General features: G+C 47.3%; 1 protein-coding gene across 3 annotated transcripts in view; it reads left to right on the top strand.

Moving 5' to 3' along the window:
* Positions 1 to 18,817, top strand: part of USP36 (ubiquitin specific peptidase 36) — a 31,431-nt gene extending 12,614 nt beyond the window's left edge. For all 3 annotated transcript variants that reach the window (XM_035104205.2, XM_035104204.2, XM_035104203.2), the window contains 9 exons: positions 1,975 to 2,113; positions 4,525 to 5,217; positions 6,449 to 6,564; positions 9,485 to 10,009; positions 12,903 to 13,159; positions 14,424 to 14,582; positions 15,115 to 15,230; positions 16,359 to 16,494; positions 16,999 to 18,817. In XM_035104205.2, the coding sequence (XP_034960096.2) occupies positions 1,975 to 2,113; positions 4,525 to 5,217; positions 6,449 to 6,564; positions 9,485 to 10,009; positions 12,903 to 13,159; positions 14,424 to 14,582; positions 15,115 to 15,230; positions 16,359 to 16,490 (2,137 nt within the window). In that variant the 3' untranslated portion in view covers positions 16,491 to 16,494; positions 16,999 to 18,817. The remainder of the gene's footprint in view (positions 1 to 1,974; positions 2,114 to 4,524; positions 5,218 to 6,448; positions 6,565 to 9,484; positions 10,010 to 12,902; positions 13,160 to 14,423; positions 14,583 to 15,114; positions 15,231 to 16,358; positions 16,495 to 16,998) is intronic.
* Positions 18,818 to 19,180: the final 363 nt, after the last annotated feature.

The following is a 19,180-nucleotide window of genomic DNA, read 5'->3' as shown; positions in this document are numbered from 1 at the left end:
TCTTAACCCGTCACTGTTTTAGCAGGGTCCCCAGCTACTTCTGCCGATGTGGTTTCCTTTTCATGTTGCTGTGATGTAATCGCCTAAATATCATCTCGTGTAAATGGACAAAATATGCAGAGGGAAGCAGAGTGCCTGGCAGTGTTCCACAAATAGTAAATAGCAGAGAAAAGCTCAATAATATGTACATTTTAGAAAAGAAAATTTAAAAACCAATTGTGTTTAGACTCTTTCAATAAAGTCTTTCTCAGTGATAAAATGTACATCAATGCTAATGAGTAGCCGCTCTGTCCAACTGTTCAAAGGCCAATATATGCTAGAATACAGGTGGGTTTAAAAAAACACAAAAAACTCTTACTATTCAGCATTTGCACTTCCCCTTTTTGTTGATGTCTTCAGTCTATGAATGACCTCACACCAAGATCTGTAGAGATGTGGTGCTTTTCCGTTGATCATTTATAATCAATAATAAACCCGGGTGTTACATTTTCATGCACAGTCTATAGCTGGCAAAGAGTTACGTAAGTCGAGAGGTTTTTGTGTTTTAGATATTCCTTTGTGTGCATATTGTTTTCTGTTGGGCTTTTTGGGTTGTTTACTGTTTATGGGCTGTGGGAAGAAATAATGTTTCTCTTTTCATATTTTGATCACATGTATAAAATGCTATTTTATTATTTAAGGTTGTTTCCTTAACTTCTCTATTTGCTTTTCTTTTTTAAATCTAAGACCAAACAAATACTTCTGTATTCTTTTGTATTTGTAAACTGTAGCGCAGTGGTAGGGAACCTCAGACCTGTGTCCCTAATTAGGTGCTCCAGGACCTTCCCATTTGGCCTGCAATGTGGCTTTTTTTGGGGGGGGGGAGAAAGCCCAGCTGCTCATCACTTCATGCTGTTTGATGCCGGGGAGTAACTGGTGAAGCTCCGGTGTCAAATTCCAAAGAAATGCTTGAGAGTGCACACTATAAATGTGCAGTATAGTTGTTAGAGTACCTGTTCTCATGGTGGTCTCCAGTGACTGGTAAATAATAATAATAATAATAATAATAATAATTTATTATTTATACCCCGCCCATCTGGCTGGATTTCCCCAGTCACTCTGGGCGCCTTCCAACAGAAAAATAAAATACAGTAATCTATTAAACATTAAAAGCCTCCCTAAACAGGGCTGCCTTCAGATGTCTTCTAAAAGTCTGGTAGTTGTTGTTCTCTTTGACATCAAATGGGAGGGCATTCCACAGGGCGGGCGCCACTACCGAGAAGGCCCTCTGCCTGGTTCCCTGCAACTTGGCTTCTCGCAGTGAGGGAACCGCCATAAGGCCCTCGGCACTGGACCTCAGTGTCCGGGCAGAACGATTGGGGTGGAGACGCGCCTTCAGGTATACTGGACCAAGGCCATTTAGGGCTTTAAAGGTCAGCACCAACACTTTGAATTGGAAACAAACTGGGAGCCAGTGGAGATCTTTTAAGACCGGTGCAGCCCTTCCTACCTGTCGGAATGGATTGCAGAGCGTGCCCCAAATCTGGGTCCGGACGATCTGCCAGATCCAAAATAGACTCACCTTGGCTCATCAGCCACACCCAGTTCCCCATCTTGGCTGTAATGTAATCCTTGATATTGAAGAAGGTTCACAGCACCACCTTTCTCTGGCCAAAGATCAGGGCTTTAATCCCTGCTCTATTAAACCTTGCTGCCTCGGTTGCGTGATCCTGCTCTGTGCCGGGAACTGGATTGTGCAGCCAAAGCAGGATTGAATGTTGTCCTCCCATCCACCAGCTGACATCACCGGTGACATCAGCTGATGGGCAGGTGGATGTGGTGGCGGGGGGGAATGGCCTCCCTGGGCTAAATTAGTCCTGGTGCACCAAGATTGGCCTAAGAGCTGGTGGTTTCCCCTGGTCTGAAGAGTAGGGTGACCTCTAAAAAGAGTGATAGCAATAAAGTACAGGTTCCTCCTTCTTCCCCCTTTTCAAGGATCCCAAGTACCAGGAAGAATTTGGAGGGGACCATCTCCAAAAGTACATGTCCTGCAACCAACCGAGGAAGCATAGTCTCCGACCACATGAAGAAAAGCATGACCAATGGTGCCCTCGCGTCACCGCTGATGAGCAAGGTGAATATCTGCATAGTCTGCCTGCCATCCAGAATTTCCCACTGTCGGAACTGTGTGTACTTTGAACTTCAAAAGGAAAGGGAAAAGTCTTAAGCTGAGCAGTGCAGATTCTGGGCTGAGGAAAAACTAAACCCGGTGACCTGTAAAAAACAAACAAACCCCAAAGTAAATTGAGAGCAAGTACCCTGAAGCTCCCTTCAGCCACTGAAAAATATTACGCAGTCTCCTTTCTGACTTGGTATGTTATCTGCACACTTTTCATCAGCAGCCATAAGTGCTAGCAAGTTTATTTTTGCAGCCAGGCAGCCAGCCCAAGACACTGTTATGAATTGTGGGGAGTGTACTACAGAAGATTGATGAAATTGTTGGGTTGATCTAAATCTGGAAGCAGTCACAAAACTGGCATTTTGAGTGTTAATTTGTGGAGGAACTAAAGCCTTGTTCTGCCCCCAGCATCTTTATGGGAAACATGTTTGCGGTTTTATGTAATGGATTATTGGGGGTGTCAGTAGCTGGGCATATAAGCTTAGTGCTTCTGTTCCACACTTACTCTCACAGAAGTGGTAAACCTGTGAGTGGATTGTACCACTTCAGGCTGCAGGGGGGAAGGCTTACATGACTGAATGCTCCTTTACCTAGAAAATGAGATGGCAGTGAGAGGTTTGAGCCTAGCCATTTCCCTGGCATTCCAACTTCCTACGGTATGTGAAGCATATCAAAATAACTCGAATATGGGGGTGCATTCCCTTACACGAGCCCTCCTGTGGTGTCAGTTGGTATGGTCAAGGAAGTTACTCGTTTTACCCCCCCCCCAAGTACTTTTCATTAAGTTGACAATGTTAAAACAACTTAACAAAGAATATAATAAGAGAATACAATCATTACAGTTGGGAGATAAGAAATAAAGTAGCTGTTACACTCAGTGAGTTAGCGCCCAAGTAAAAGATTTTGTGGCCTAAAACTGCGTCATAACAGGCAGTCTATTGTAATAATCAGAGATCATCTCTGAAATAAAGTATAGTGGTACCTCTGGTTAGGTATGCAGGTGGCGCTGTGGGTTAAACCACAGAGCCTAGGGCTTGCCGATCAGAAGGTCAGCAGTTCGAATCCCTGCGACAGGGTGAGCTCCCGTTGCTCGGTCCCAGCTCCTGCCAACCTAGCAGTTCGAAAGCACATCAAAGTGCAAGTAGATAAATAGGGACCGCTCCAGCAGGAAGGTAAACGGCGTTTCCATGTGCTGCTCTGGTTCGCCAGAAGCAGCTTTGTCATGCTGGCCACATGACCTTGAAGCTGTATGCCGGCTCTCTCGGCCAATAACACGAGATGAGCGCCGCAACCCTAGAGTCAGTCACGACTGGACCTAATGGTCAGGGGTCCCTTTACCTTTACCTTACCTCTGGTTACAAACTTAATTCATTCCAGAGGTCCATTCTTAACCTGAAACCGTTCTTAACCTGAGGTACCACTTTAGCTAGCACGTGATTTCTGTTTTCATCCTGAGGTAAACTTCTTAACCCGAGGTACTACTTCCAGGTTAGTGGAATCTGTAACCCGAAGTGTTTGTAACCCGAAGTACCACTGTACTCTTAGTAGCAGCTGAGAATTTAACTATTCCAGGCATTTGTTTAAACCAGTGGGACTTGGTGTCTGTGAACCTGCTGTGTTTATAGGTAAAGGTAAAGGTACCCATGACCGTTAGGTCCAGTCACGGACGACTCTGGGGTTGCGGCGCTCGTCTCGCTCTATAGGCCGAGGGAGCCGGCGTTTGCCTGCAGGTCATGTGGCCAGCATGACTAAGCGACATCTGGCTAACCAGAGCAGCGCATGGAAACTGCTAGGTGGGCAGGAGCTGGGACCGAGCAACAGGAGCTCACCCCATCACGGGGATTCGAACCGCCGACCTTCCGATCAGCAAGCCCACAGCGCCACCCGTGACCCTGTTCATACAATATATGAAATAAAATCAAACCAGGCATTTTGGCCTCTGGGTAGTTTTAATGTAACATGATTTCTTTTCAAGGAGAGGGCAATTTGCCAAGTCTTGGTATACCAGTAATCCGAATTGCCAAAATCAAGTTTTCCAGAACTTGGCAATTGTAGCAGTCAAGACAGTCCTCTCTTGTTTTGAGAACAAGGCCAGAGCCCACAGACTTGAATGGTAATAAAAGCATCAGTTGCTTCCCAGCGGATCAGATGGGGTAAATCTTAACCCTGTGTAATGTGTAAGTGAACTGCATGACTTCCATGCAGCAAGATAACCTTAAATGCAGTCTGCTTATACATCTGGCAGTTTGCGGGTATTGCGTTTGGATTGGTCTGAACAGTTTATTGAACAGGGGGAGCAGCTCCCCATTTTGTGGTGTTGGCTCCACCTGTCTTCTTTCAACACCCCTTATTTTCTGTCGCTACAGAGGCAAGATGTGACTCAGGCCAGGAAGACGTTGGACCCTGAGGAAGCTGGCGTCCCCGTTCCCCGCAGCTCCTTTGCTTCCAACTTCAAACCCCAGAACGGGACGCTTCCTCCTCCTTCTCCTCATCCGAAGCTCATCCCTGCTGTTGGGTTCTCCTCTCCTAAGCTCCCTGCCAAGCTGTCTTTCCTAGACGACTTCAGCAAGAGGTCCAAGAAGCAGCCTCTCCTGCCACCCAAAACATCTCAGGACTTCAGCGAGGCCGCCAGTGTCAGGGTGGAGACGGGCAAGCAGAGCTCCTGGGGGGACAAGGGCTTGGCGTTGTCTTCACAGCCGCCAGAGGCTCCCAGAGGAGACCCCGAGGCCAAAGTTCGTGAGGAAGGCACAGAGGTGCCGAGCAAGGCCTCCTCGCCTTTGACTTCTTCCTCCTCGTCTTCTTCCTCCTCATCCTCTTCGAGCAGCTCCTTTTCCTCCAGTCCAGCACATCGCCCAGCCAAAGGACTCCCGCAGGCCACAACGGGCGTCAACGGCTACTGCTCCTCTCAGGAATCGGACTGTGCCTCTGGGAAATCTGTTTCCGAGGACTCCAAGTTTGCCAAGCTGAAGTCGCCTTTGCTGGCTAATGTGACCAATCTGGAGCTGGGGAATACCATGTCCCCCCCACCTGCAAAAAGACTGGCCCTCTCTGCCAGGAAGGTGCGTTTTAGGGGTACTTTACCTCACCTATCTCCAAAATGGTGGCAAAAGGAGTGGTGATTTGGGGGTGGGGTGGGGTAGATTCAGGCAAGGGGCCTTTCATGCTTGCAGACTCGATCACATATCATGCAATCGTAGAGTTGGAAGGGACCACCTAGTCCAAGGTTTCCCAAACTTGGGTCTCTAGCTGTTTTTGGACTACAACTCCCACCATCCCTAGCTAGCAGGACCAGCGGTCAGGGATGATGGGAATTGTAGTCCAGAAGCAGCTGGAAACCCAAGTTTGGGAAACTGAGGAATATTTTGCCCAAAGTGGGGCTCGAACCCATGGCCCTGAGATTAAGAGTCCCATGCTTTACCAGCTGAGTTGTTTTGTATGTAGGAGCCCAGGGAGATTCATCACCTGGCCAGCTTGTAAGTCCCAATCACTTTCTGACTACCCTCCTTGCATACTTGAGGGCAATAGTACAGTCCACACAGAATGCTAAGTCAAATCATGGCTTGGTGTGAAAAAGCAAACATGCAGGTTCCCTGATTCAAAGATTGCGGCCACAGCACTCCTCTTGTGCTGCCCAGGGCTGAGCAGTGGCTTGGCCCAGGTTCAGATGCCGTTCTGAGCCAAACCATGGCTTGGTCCTGGGTTGCATGGCAGCAAGCAGAACCTGGGGCGGAAAGTGGCTGAGATCTCCACTCCCGGAACCGGCGTGCGCCCTATTCGTGCGCAGCCATGGTTTGGTTTGATTCTACCCGCGAACAACCGCTCAGTATTCTTTTAAGCAGGTGGCTTGCCTTGCATTTGCCTTGTGTGCAGGGGGACCCTGTTTCCCAAGAGTCTTTGAGTGAAACTTGTGTTCTGTTCGGTCTCCCCTCATTCTTGCCCCTTCAAATCCTCTTGCTTGGTGAGGCCCACATTAAAGGAGGCATTTCGCTGCTCGCAGGGCCAGAGCAGAGAGACCCTGCTTAGTGCTTTTCTTTCCTCTCTCTGAAAACAAGGAATATGGGAAGGTGCCTGTTGCCCATTGTTTTATTCTAACACTGTTCTGTCTTTATACATGTCCTTCCTTCTTTTCCCTTTGTTTCTAACAGCAAACACTTTTCTGATTCTTTTTCCCTGTCCCACCCCCACCCGTTCTTTTGTTTTCCCCCCTCCCCTCTCTTCTTGCTCTGCCCCCTGGGGTCACGGAAACCTCTTTTTAGACCACCAAGTTTTTATTTATGTCAATAACTACAGGGCAGCAACACACTGCAGAAACTGAGCAGCAGTGAGCGCCTGGCGCCGCCCTACCCTCCACCAGCTGCTACAAAAACCACCCACCCCGTCTGTGCCGCTGCGCTCGATTATCCCAGGTGAGCTCCCGGGGCCCTTGCAGGGGGGGGGGTCGGTCATAACCCTGGCCTGGCTTTCTGCACCCTGTCCTTGCTGTGTGGCTCTTTGGCTTGTCATAAGAAGTCACTGTAGCGTTTGGTACTTTTCTGAAGCAAAGCCTTTCTGGATTTGAGGGTGTTGCTGCAATTGCTAGCATGTGCCTTGAAGCCCATCAGTTACTGGGTGTTGTGTCTGGTTTGGGTACTTTGGGCAAATGGACAGGGAATGAGAAATGTCACCCCGCTTGGACATTATGTGTGAGAGCAGCCTCTGTGTTTTTTTAATCAGGTGTGTGTGTGTGTGTGTGTGTGTGTGTGTGTGTGTGTGTATTGTATGTGTGTGCGCCCACACATATATATGATTAGGGTTGTAGCCAACGGCTTGTATCTATTGCAGCACTAAATAAGCATCCCATCAGCACAGGGATTCCTGCTTGTGCAATGGGACTCCCCCCCCCCACTCCAAATTTGCTACAGAGGGTTGGAGGAATTCCTAGAGCAGATTTCAAGGGCGGTGGGGCCGGGGGAGTTCAGTTGCTGAACTGGTGACCCTTAGGCTAAAAGGACACTTGCTCAGTGCTGCATTGGATGCAAGCATCTGTTAGTCCTCAGAGTTGACCAGTTGCAGAGAGTCGGCATGACCAACTTAGGTCATTAGTTTCAGTGGGTCTACTCTTATCTTCATTGGATGCAACCCTATAGTAAGTACAGTGGTGCCTTGCAAGATGAGATTCATTCGTTCCACGAGTTGTTTTGTATTGCAAAAATTTCGTCTTGTGGTTTTCCAATGTAAACAAAGCAAAGCACACACACAAAAAGCAAAAAATCCGTCTTGCGATGCACGGCCATAGAAAAATTCGTCTTGTGAGTTTTTCGTTGAGCGAGGCATTCGTCTTGCGAGGTACCACCTGTATTAGCAGATTAGTGGCAAGCATAATCCAATAAATATTTTTAAACTTACATACATACTAACAGCCACACATCACTTAAAATGCATCTGTTTTAAGACAGTATAATTGTATATTGCTTTAAAAGTAGCACATGGTTCGCTTAATCATATGTGACTCCAGTTACATCAAGTCAGTAGAACAAAACTTCCAATCTCAAAGGTACTTGTTCAACTCCCCCCCTTTTTTATATTGATTTCACCCATGCTCCTCATATTTGACTTGTGTTTCAACCTACATCTCACCAAATAATCGGGGTTCACTTCGTCCTCCATTTTATCGTTCTGCTATAAAATGAACTTGATATCTCAATTTAATATCACGTGGTCAACCTTCTCTGCCTCTGTTTATGTTTTAAAATTTCACCATATGTTCTAGGTCCCAAACTTTCCCTGATTCAAGAGGGTCCAGTTTTCCCCAAGCCTGACATGTGGTCACACAGGCTGCTATTGCTATAAGGCGGACTGTCATTTTCAGATCATCTTGGGGTCCCACAATTGCTTTAAAATAGCCAGATAATACTACTAAAGCAGGTGCATGCAGGGCTGCATTCTATTCTGGGCACCTTTCTGTGGCAAAAGTGGGGCGAGCTAGGAATGTAAATTTTGTCCTTGCACAGTAGGCCAGTTTCTACATATGCTCTAGAATCCTACATCCAGGTAACCGGATTTCGATGGCACATACCAGCCAGATAAAAACCCTCAAGAGAGGGTGTGAAGTAGGATTGGCGAGGGCTGTGGCCCGGGGAGAGGGATCGTGGCCCACGGATGGTCGTGAGGGCCATATCAAGGCCTAGAGTGGCCACATCTGGCCCCTATGCCTGAGGTTCTGCATCCCTCTAGTAAGGGCTGTCTTGGTAATTCATAATCCAATACATGACTCCAGGCCACTATCTCTAGCCGTATAACCTCACATCAGTCCAGTCTTCCTTCCCCACTCTTTTTACTAGCGCTCAGTTGAGAGTCTTGTTGGCTCGCGTTGTTCATCTGAGTTCTCCAGGGACAAGTGTACTTCCTGGGCGCAGGTCTGCCAAGCGTCCAGCCTCTGCAGAGGTGCCCATCTGCATTGCTCTGTACTGCAAGCTTTTTGTGCTACGGCGAGACTCTCTGTTCTTTGAGACGAAACTTTTAAAAGCAATACAAATGAGCTGATACTTAGGTAGCAGCATCTGGCATGCTTTGAATACAGATGGAACTTAAGGGGTTGTTTATCCTGCAAGAAGCAGTGCAGAACAGAGCAATAGAAGGAGGATATCTCTAGGGAAATGCCCATGCAAGGCAAGGGTGTGTGTGTGTGTGTCCTCACTGCTCCAAAAAAAACCCCAAGAATTATTGTGAATGGCCTTAAAATATTCAAATATAGCTCCACAACCTGGTGAATATAAAAATCTCAAGCACCAAAAGTGCCTTGGCGGGAGAGCTTTGAATTTGGCACTGAAATAACTCCTCAATTAGGGCATAGAAATCCTCCAGCCCAGAAGAACTCCACGCCTGCATTGTGGAAATGTGCTAGCCTTCACTGTACAGATGGAGCTAGAAGTGGCATGGAGCTTAGTGACGAAACATTGCAGGGTCATTGAAGCGGGGTTGGGCCTTTGGGATAGGGGCAGAAACCATACCAGTGTTAAGCCTGTAAGGAGCTGAATGTTTATTAATGCCCAGGGCATGTGGGGTAGTCTGCCTCTGTATCCCAGTTGCTGCGGATCACAAATGGGGAAAGTGCTGTTGTGCCCAAGTCCTGGCTACTCTGAGAACAGACTGCAGAATTAGATGCATGAATCTAACAGGGCTTTCCTTTGCTTCGGTTGACAATGCTTTGTCCTTCTGGGTGATGTAAGGGACCATTTACATTGGGAAAGAGGCTGGCACTGGCTCCATTTAGAATGGAAACGGGTGTGGTCTTCTGCCGCTTTGGAGTCGGTTGACTCTTAGCTTTACCTGTGTGTGATTCTCTAGGACGCCCTCATCTGCTTCCAAATCTTCAGCGCCTCCACCGCCGGCCAGCAGCGCCTTTGTCAAACCCTTGCCCAGCTTCAAATCATGCTGCCTCTCTGCCACCCCTCTGCCACCACCTGCGGTGCCCAAAGAGGCACTGAGCCACTCTTGCCCAGACCGGGACAAGAGGCCTTTCCTTGCCAGCTCCAAGAAGAGGAAAAGGAAGCGTAGCCTCTCGGAGGAAGAACAAGGCACCCATTGCATCCCAAGCACACGAACCGTTGGTGCAGAGGGAACCTGCCTCTCCAACCCACCCAGGAGGAAGAGGCAACTCGAGGAAAACGGCAGCCCTGGAGACTCCTCTCCTGAACAGGAATCTGACTTGGTGGCAGCCAGGAAGGGAGAGGAAGAGGGAATAGCTGGAGGCTGCAGGGTAGCAGATCCTAGTCTAGCTAATTCCACCCAAAAGAGGAAGAAGAAGAAAAAGAAAAAGAAGCTGCAGCAGACAGAGGAAGACTGTAAGCCTTTGCTGTCCCCTGTGAACAGGTGAGTGTGTGCTTGGTTGTCTTTTCTAGGGGAAGGGCTTTGCTCGGAGAGAGAAACATGAGCTCTTGACATCTCCACCATCTGGAGGTGCATGCCTGGGGATCCTTGGATCTTGACTGTTTCCACACACTAATTCCTCATGCTGTAGAATTCTATCACTATATTTTATCTGTGCAATCGGAATGAATTTCAGGAACCAACGTGTCTTTTCTGTGCAGCCAGAACAGGAGTAGTGAACAACGTTATAGGTAAATGAGGCTTGTCTTCACTTCACCCACCCCACTCCCCTGCTCAGTTATGAAGTATATTCTTATGTTATGAATAGTCTGTTGTCACCATTAGGGAAAAAGAGGTCAGAAATAGGCCATTGTATATATGGACTGTCCCTGGATCAAGTAACTTTCCTTCCTTAAGTTCTCAAAGCTCTTAACTTAGCTCAAGGTCGTCATCTGAACTAGCCAGATGTTTAACTTCGAATCAACCACAGTCAACCCATCATTTGAAAAATAAGACTTTGGAGCTGTCTTGCCCCAAAGTGGCAACTGGACATTCCATTTTGGCGACTTTTGGCGATTTTGGTTTGAGGAGCCATTTGGTGCCTAGCTTATATATCTGAGTTTCTAACACTGTTGGGATGACAAGCCATGAAGACTTAGAGGACAGAACTTCTGTGCCTTTAATTGCCTTGCTCTCTTTTGAGTCTGGAAACCTTAAAGAGAAACCAGCAGACCCTTTGTTCAATTTCCAAGCAAAGGGTCTGCTGGTTTCTCTTTAAGGTTTCCAGACTCAAAAGAGAGCAGGGCGATTAAAGGCACAGAAGTCCTGTCCTCTATTGAGTCTGGCAACCCTACCTCCTACACTGCAGATAACATTCCTTGTTATCTGTGGTTCAAGGGTCTTTGGGCTTCCCCCCTGCCCCCTCCATCACCTTCAATAATAAAACAAGTGGAGCCTTTGAGCCTAGTGGGACCAAGCATTGCCCTGGGTTTACACCAGTCCTTCCTGCTGCCTTTTGGACCAATGTTTTGCATAGGAGACAAAAGGGCTCGCTATGCATTTATATGCAAATTCCAAACATGAAGATCGCTATACATGCGAGCAAAGTCTCGAAAAAAAATGCTGGACCAACCTGATGCACTTTTATATTTTTTGAGGCTTCAATCCTGTGCAAGCTCACTTGGGAGTAAAATCCGCTAAGCAGAGTCGGTTGGTCTTCTGGGTAGAGATGTAAATGTATTAAACAGGCCAAAAAGTACTGCATATAGTTCAGTTACCCCAAAAGTTCCTCTTCCCCGTCCTTGTAAAATGAAAACTCTGCGGGAGGGGGAAGCATGCCTCCCAAATTTCCAGAAACCTCTTATCTGTGTATAACTAAAATAGGTTTTCGGATTACAGTATGCTGCTGGTGGTGGTACAGAGTGCTGGGCGTTTTGCTCAGATGCATTTTGCAGAATATACATCTGCCTAGAGATGAAACTGACGGTTTCTGACTGGCATGCTCTCTGTACGCCTGATCCTTTTAAGCAAGACCATGTAGCTGAAGGCTGGGGTTGCCATACATCAGGAAAATTCCTGACATGTCCTCGCTTTCGGGTGCAAAAATGGCGTCGGGGGAATTTTGCCGAATCACCAAAATGTCAGGGAAAACCCAGATGTAAGGCAGCCAATGGGGGGGGGGAAGCAGCAGAAACAGCTCCAAAAGCTTAGAATCACTATTTTGGGGGGAGGTTTTCCCCAAAAAGCTCAACTTATTTTTGAAATACGGCGACCCTACTGAAGGCTAAACTGGACCCCCTCAGGAGCATGGGCTGCTGGTTGCTGGATAAGACATGCCTGCCTATGGCATACATTTTGAAAGGAAATCATTTAAATATGCTTACTTTTCTGAGTGCTTATGCAGCCCCAAACAGCACCATATTGGCACAGGTATAGTAGGCTTGGGGTGACCTCAAGGTTTACAGAAGCAATCTTCATCTTTGGAATTTGCATATAAATGCATAGCGAGCCCTTTTGTCTCCTATTTCATTCTTTTATGCAGGAAGTTCTGTTTTTATGGAGGCCATTTTAAGAGATTGATTTTTATTTTTACCTATTTATTAGATTCATATACAGTGGTGCCTCGCAAGACGAAAGTAATTCGTTCTGCGAGTCGCTTCGTCTTGTGATAATTTTGTCTTGCGAAGCGCAGTTTGCTGTGGCAAAAAAAAAGCAACAACAAAAAACCGCCGAAAAACTTCGTCTTGCAAAGCGCGGCCATAGAAAACTTCATCTTGCGAAGCCCCGAAAACATTGCAAAACGCTTTCGTCTTGCAAGTTTTTTGTTGCGCGAGGCATTCGTCTTGTGAGGTACCACTGTACTGCCCTTTAAGATCTCTGGGCGATTCACAGAATAAAACATGGGTTCAAAACAAGTAAATAAGTAAAACAAAACATCAGAACAATACCCCCCCCTTCCCACAGACACATTTAAAAGGCTGTAGAGTTTTAATCATCCAAAGGCCTGGTTGAAGAGGAGTGTTTTCTCTTGGCACCTAAATATATATAATGAAGGCACCAGGCAAACCTTCCTGGGAAGACTATTCAACAAACAGGGAGCCGCCGCAAAGATGTTGCCAGCCTCTGTACCCTAAATGGAGGGGGCACGCAAAGAAGGGCCTCAGATGATGATATCAGAGTCCAGTTGGGTTCACATGGGGAAAGGGGGTCCTTGGGGGTGGTATTCTTCGTACTTCCGCATTGCATTCAGATACAATTTTAAAGCAGGTTATTTTAAAGCAATGGCTGCTGATTGCACTTTTTTCGGTGTGTGTCTGGGGAGGAACAGTTCTGACTTTAAAAAAATAAATGAATAAAACTGAATGGGTTGGTTTTTGTTTTTTAATCCACTTTGCAGCTGCCCTCCACAGCGTGAGGCAGAAGCCTGCCTAATAGCCCATGAGCCAGTGGAAGAGTCCTGTAGCCTGAAGAAGAAGAAGAAAAAGAAGCAGCAGCTTCCTTGCCCAGCTTCAGACAGTGGCAGCCCTGCTGGAGAGAGTGAGCACCGAAAGCACAAGAGGAGGGAGAAGCAGGGGGGCTCTGTGCCAGAGGCCAGCAGCCCCCAAGAAGAATGGAGAGAAAACGGCCTTTCCTCTGCTAGAATCAGCCCCCCAGGTTTGAGACATATCTATATCATGGTTAGCTGGGTGTGTGTGGAGAAAGGAAATTTGGAGAGTGCGGGGGGGGGGGCGGTGGCAGCATACACTCATCCTGTACCCCCCCCCCCAAGTCCAGATCAGTTCCTAGATTGGGCATAGGGGAGCTGGCACTTGCTGCAATTCTAAACTATAAACAACAATGAGCAACACGTCGTCTAATAATATACTGGCAATATTTTTTTATAACACTATACTGTGTCAAAATACATAAATGGAAGATATACAGTATGTGCCGTGGATTCACAAACTAGTAAACATCAAATAAATGTCCATTCTGCCTCCAACTGAGTGATCTTTAATAGTGACTTATCACTCTTCCTATTTCGGTTCGTGGGACATTTATTTGATGTTTATTAGTTTGTGAGTTTGTGTTGCTCATTGTAGTTTAGAGCAGTGTTTCCCAACCTTGTGCCTCCAGATGTTTTTGGACTACAGCTCCCATCATCCCTAGCTAGCAAGACCAGTGGTCAGGAATGATGGGAATTGTAGTCTGAAAACAGCTGGAGGCACAAGGTTGGGAAACACTGGTTTAGAGTATTCTGTTTTGCAACACATGGGATTTTTGTTGTTGTAGCAATTCTAAACTAGACTGGGGTGTAGCAGTGACACCTGCCCCAAACCCAGAGCTCTTTTTGGGACATGGAAGAACTCCTTACCTATTTACATACACACACACACACACACACACACACACACACACACACGGTTTCCTTATGTCCAAACGAACCCAGCACCTACGTAAAATGTGGCTGTGGGTTTTCTCCCAAGGTTTCCTCTCCGTTTATCCCAAGGCTTCATAGCCTCTCCGTTTGGTTTGTGCACACCGGGCATCTCTTCCTAGGCATGCAGATGAGCTCTGACGTAACCCCCACAACTCTGACATGTTGACGCCCAACAGCCTAAGCTCAGTTAAACAAGCCTTTGTGATTGATTCTGGGTGCAAACCCTAGGAAGTTGTGCAGTATTGTAGTTGCTGGAAATGTTCCAATAGTCTGTTGGTGTTTTGCACACGTCCCCCCCCCCCCCCCCGCAGGTGTAAGTGAGCATTTTACCTTGGCCTCTGGACCACTGGGAATGCAAATCACACACCTGTTCCTGGGGCTGTGTTTCTTTTCGGTTCTGTTCCCTTGGTTTCCCTGGCACTGCTCCAGAGTGGCAAGTCAGACTTGCTGCGTGACATGATTGTGCCAGTACTTCTTACCCCTTCCTTCTTTCCACAGTGGCCTTGTCCTGGACTGGCAGCCAGCTTAGACATGGGGACAAGTGCTCCTGGAACATCCCAAGTCCAAAGAAGGAAGTGGTACATCAGAAGCATGAACGGTTTGATGTGGTCCAGGAGCTGCTGAAGGATTCTTCAGATAAAGCTTATGGAAAGCAAGGTACCGTACTGCTTTAAGGAAAGGGGTTTTCCCGTAAACAGATGAGGCTCTCCTGCTCCTGTGTTTTGGAAGGGGTTTTCTCCTCTTAAGCCACAGTAGAAAAACAAATAATGGAGATCTTTGACATTCTGAAACGGCACCCCATGTTTTATGATAGAAGTGCATGTAGATAAGACGGTGTCCCTGTTTCTCTATGTGCGCTTCTGGTGATAGCACCTTGCTGGCTTCTTCAATGGAGAAATGAGGAAAGGGCAGAGGGCTGGGATAGCGAGGAAAGATTGCCACCAGGGCCGGCCCACCTATGAGGCAAGCGGAGGCGACTGCCTTGGGCGGCAGGACCCACAGGGGCAGCAGACCCTGATGTATATCTTTATCCCCCACCCTGTTCCTGATGTAGATCTTCACATATCCCTTCTTCCCTGGTGGGGAGGGCGGTACCATTTTGTGGTTTGCTTCAGGTGCTGAAATGTCTTGGGCCGACCAAACGTGCCACGATTCCCAGCTCTTCTTTGCCAATGTGTTTCCTCCACAGTATTGACATGGGATGGCGAAGTGTCGGCCATCAGCCAAGCTGCCATGCAAGATGCTGTATGGTCTCAGAGCCAGACAGTCCTTGACGATTGGGATGAAGAGTTTGACAGTGGGAAGGTAAGAAGCCTAGCCTGTTGCAAGCCTAGCCTAGTGTGCTCAGTTACTAGTTTGGATTGCTTTTAAAACAGGCTTCCCATCTTGAAAAGCATATGTTTCTTCAACATGCCTGCCTGCTCACTTGTTGCTAGAACAATGAAAACATATCTGCTTGCATTTATAATAGAGCTGTTATATGAGCTATGAGCATGAGCCAAATTTTAGGCTTAGTGGGTGATCCTAGTGATAGTCAGGAAGACATGTACATGTGAAAAGGATCTAGGAGTCTTGGTAGACCACAAACTTGACATGAGTCAACAGTGTGATGCAGCAGCTAAAAAAGCCAATGCAGTTCTGGGCTGCATCAATAGGAGTATAGCATCTAGATCAAGGGAAGTAATAGTACCACTGTATTCTGCTCTGGTCAGACCTCACCTGGAGTACTGTGTCCAGTTCTGGGCACCACAGTTCAAGAAGGATACTGATAAGCTGGAACGTGTCCAGGGGATGGCAAGCAAAATGGTCAAAGGCCTGGAAACGATGCCTTATGAGGAACTGCTTAGGGAGCTGGGTATGTTTAGCCTGGAGAAGAGAAGGTTAAGGGGTGATACGATAGCCATGTTCAAATATATAAAAGGATGTCATATAGAGGAGAGAGAAAGGTTGTTTTCTGCTGCTCCAGAGAAGCGGACACGGAGCAATGGATTCAAGCTACAAGAAAGAAGATTCCACCACCTAAACATTAGGAAGAACTTCCTGACAGTAAGAGCTGTTCAGCAGTGGAATTTGCTGCCAAAGAGTGTGGTGGAGTCTCCTCCTTTGGAGGTCTTTAAGCAGAGGCTTGACAGCCATATGTCAAGAATGCTTTGATGGTGTTTCCTGCTTGGCAGGGGGTTGGACTGGATGGCCCTTGTGGTCTCTTCCAACTCTATGATTCTATGATCTTTTGGATCTCAGTCTCATTGATCACTTGCTGGTCGCCTCCGGGTTGTTATTATTTAATTAGCTTTTGTCCACCCCACCAGCTGCTTTCTGGTGAATGGAGTGGGATGGGGGGGGAGAGATGTCCTTTATACGCTTCACTTGGTGTGGATGGCAGCTTGGATGCTAGAAGCTGGAACAACCACACACTCTTTCTTCTTGCCGTAGGTGAAGAAAATCAAGAAACTCAAGCGTGAGCGGAGGAGAAATGGCAATGCCTTCCAGAAACTGCAAAGCCGACGTAATTTCTGGGCCGTGACACATCCCGCTAAAGTTGCTAGCCTGAGCTATTGGCTTTGAGATGGTGAGGAACTTGAGTGCAGCCGGCCAGAGGGATTTGGGGAATTGCAGTTTATGCAGGTTTCTGGCAGTGGGCAAATGGAAAATTATTCAGTGGTGGAAATGGCTCGTATTTAGGACTGTGGTGTCTGTGTGCGAGGGGTGGGAAGGCGTATTTGATTTTGCAAATATTAAGCTCGTGTAGTCCTTGTTTAGACTGATTACATTATTCTAAACATACCGTAGAAGTTGGATTCTTGTCTTTTACAACTCCCAACTTCTGCCGAAGGATTTGAGCAATGACGAGGGAATTCTTGTAGGACCTTCTACAATATGCAGATGTAGGAATTCTGCAAAGCAGTGTTGCCAGAGATCTTATGTGTTGCCCCGATTTTATTTATTTATTTAGCTTGCTTTTTTCAACTTCGTTCTCTTCCTCCTGCTCCTCACACCACCCAGTGGTCAAGAGGGTGCAATCCAGTAACACTTTTCCTGTGGCACTAATTCGTTCTCCATCTCTACCCCGCAGATGAGTTCTTGGCTGCAGCAGTGCTATGGCGAACTCCGGTTCTTTGGAGCTGCCGGTGACCAACACAATACTGTCAACAGTCGCAAGTTGCCAACTCAACAGGACTCACAGGGAATGTCCTCCTCTTGCCTTGAAGGCTCCGATGGATCTTCAGTGCAGTGCCTGGGGAAATGCAGGCACCCATCGCCGCTTACTTGCAAGAGTGTCACGAGGAGCCTTTGCCTGGGGAAGGTCCTGTCCCTGGGTACCTGTGGGCATCAGGCATGGATCAGAGGTGGAGCCAAGGGCAACTAGCCCTTTTGAAATGAAATCCCTCTGTGGCCTCCGCCGCCACCATGTGTCAGCATGATGAGCTGTGATGCCCTCTGCTCCCTTTCCTGCCAAGAGAAGATTGAGAAAGCCGAGAGCTGTGTCCCAACTCCTCAAGAGCTGGATGTTGTTGTATTGCCTGAAGTGGTACATTTGCCCCTTTCCCCACTCCCTGGCTGAGTCATTAGGACAGGATGCAGCTTACGTGGCATTTCTCCACCCATCTGCAGCCCCTTCTCTGGTTCATCCCATTTCAGAGAAGTATGAAATGCTCCACTCTGGAAATATTTTTCAGGACCATTTCCCCACAAGCTGTTCCTGCTGTATAAAACACTTGGGACTTGAGTTTTGTACAGCCAGGAAAGCGGATGGTCAGGTCGTCCTGCCCTGTAACAGTTGTGTTCAAATGCATTCACTGCCAGGGCCCTCGAAAGGTGCTGCTTTGCAATGACAACTTCTTGGTAGCATTCTCCAGCCATAGTTAAGTGACGGTTCATTTGAGATTTGCTTGTTGCTGGAGTGTGTTGCTTCAAGCTGCAGGCAGGGGAAGAAATGTTTGAATGCTCCCCACAACAATAATAATTAAAAAAATTCCATGCATACATTAACTAGGAGTTCTTTTCCACAAAGGGGTGTTCAGACATTCACATCCCCACTTGCAGTCTTGAAACTTCCTTGCGTTGGGTCTTTTCTCCATGCCTCCTCTTAAGCGTTGCCCTAATTAACTTCCGGCAGGCATCGTTGCACAGCTTGTGTGGCAAAAGTTAATGGCTCCAAGAGGACCTGATTCTCTCGCAGCATATTTCCAACTTGGGAGTTTGTGTTGGAGAGAGGTTGCCCGAAACATCACTTGCTTTGGCACCAAGACGGAGCAGGCTGCTCCCTGCCAAAATGAGAGACTCAAGTGTGCCTGTGCCAAAACTTTTTCAATGGGTAGTTGTCAAGCCAAGTGGTGCAAGGGCTCCTGTTCCTGCAGGGCTGGCCTAGGTTTTCCTTTATTCCCTTGCATCTGCTGCTGTCTAGCTGTTAACCTCAGTGGCTTACTCCCAGGTAGGCAGCCTTTACCTGTAACTTCCCCACAAGTGCATGATTGGTTTGGAGGGGCAATCCATGTGCATCCCACCCATTCCTGGCATTCCCAGCATTGCTCGTTCAACTTTGGCACCCATTTTCTCTCTTCATAGATTGGGTGCAAAGGTTGAAAACTAGCTTTATTTTCTCCACCATATCAAAGCAGTTACCAAAACGGTTTTGGCCATTGCATTTAATTTGAGCCTAATGATTTATTATGATTATTACGATTCTCTTTTTTTCTTGGGGAGGGGGGGCACTGACCCTGTTCACTCTCTCAGTGGGGAGCAGTCTCTTCCCCTCTGGCAGTGCCCGTTTAACAATCTCCTGCCAACATGTAGATACCCCAAGTGGGTATTATGCACCTCATGCTGGGGCTTGCTGCAGTAGCCCTAGTTGTAGCAATGGTTCATGGTGCAATAAAGGAATGTTTTGTGTATGTGTGTGTGTTGAGTCTTGTCGATTGGTTTCTCTTGTGATTGATTGCAACAGTACTTCTTCCATGACCGCTCACCTCTTAAGCTTGCCATTAGTCTGAAGCCCTAGCTGAGAACTCCTTTGTTCCACTTGGTTTATCCCCCTTGTCTCAGGCCTTCCTACTCTATCACTTTCTGTTGACACTCATCTATCTCTGTAGTTGCAGTACTGGGGTGGTTATGTTGGGTACTTTTCAAGACATCCTAACACCGTAACACCCGTATGTGCATGCCTTTGCTTTGGCCTATTGCAGAACTGAAGGCAAAAGGTAGGGGGAAGACTTGAGCCCAGCCTCTGAAATAAGGGCATTTGACCTAATCAGTAG

This window comes from Zootoca vivipara, chromosome 2, assembly GCF_963506605.1.
Source record: "Zootoca vivipara chromosome 2, rZooViv1.1, whole genome shotgun sequence".
NCBI classification, from domain to species: Eukaryota; Metazoa; Chordata; class Lepidosauria; order Squamata; family Lacertidae; genus Zootoca; species Zootoca vivipara.
Note: the sequence above shows the minus strand (reverse complement) of the source record. Positions and strands in the feature narration are given on the sequence as shown.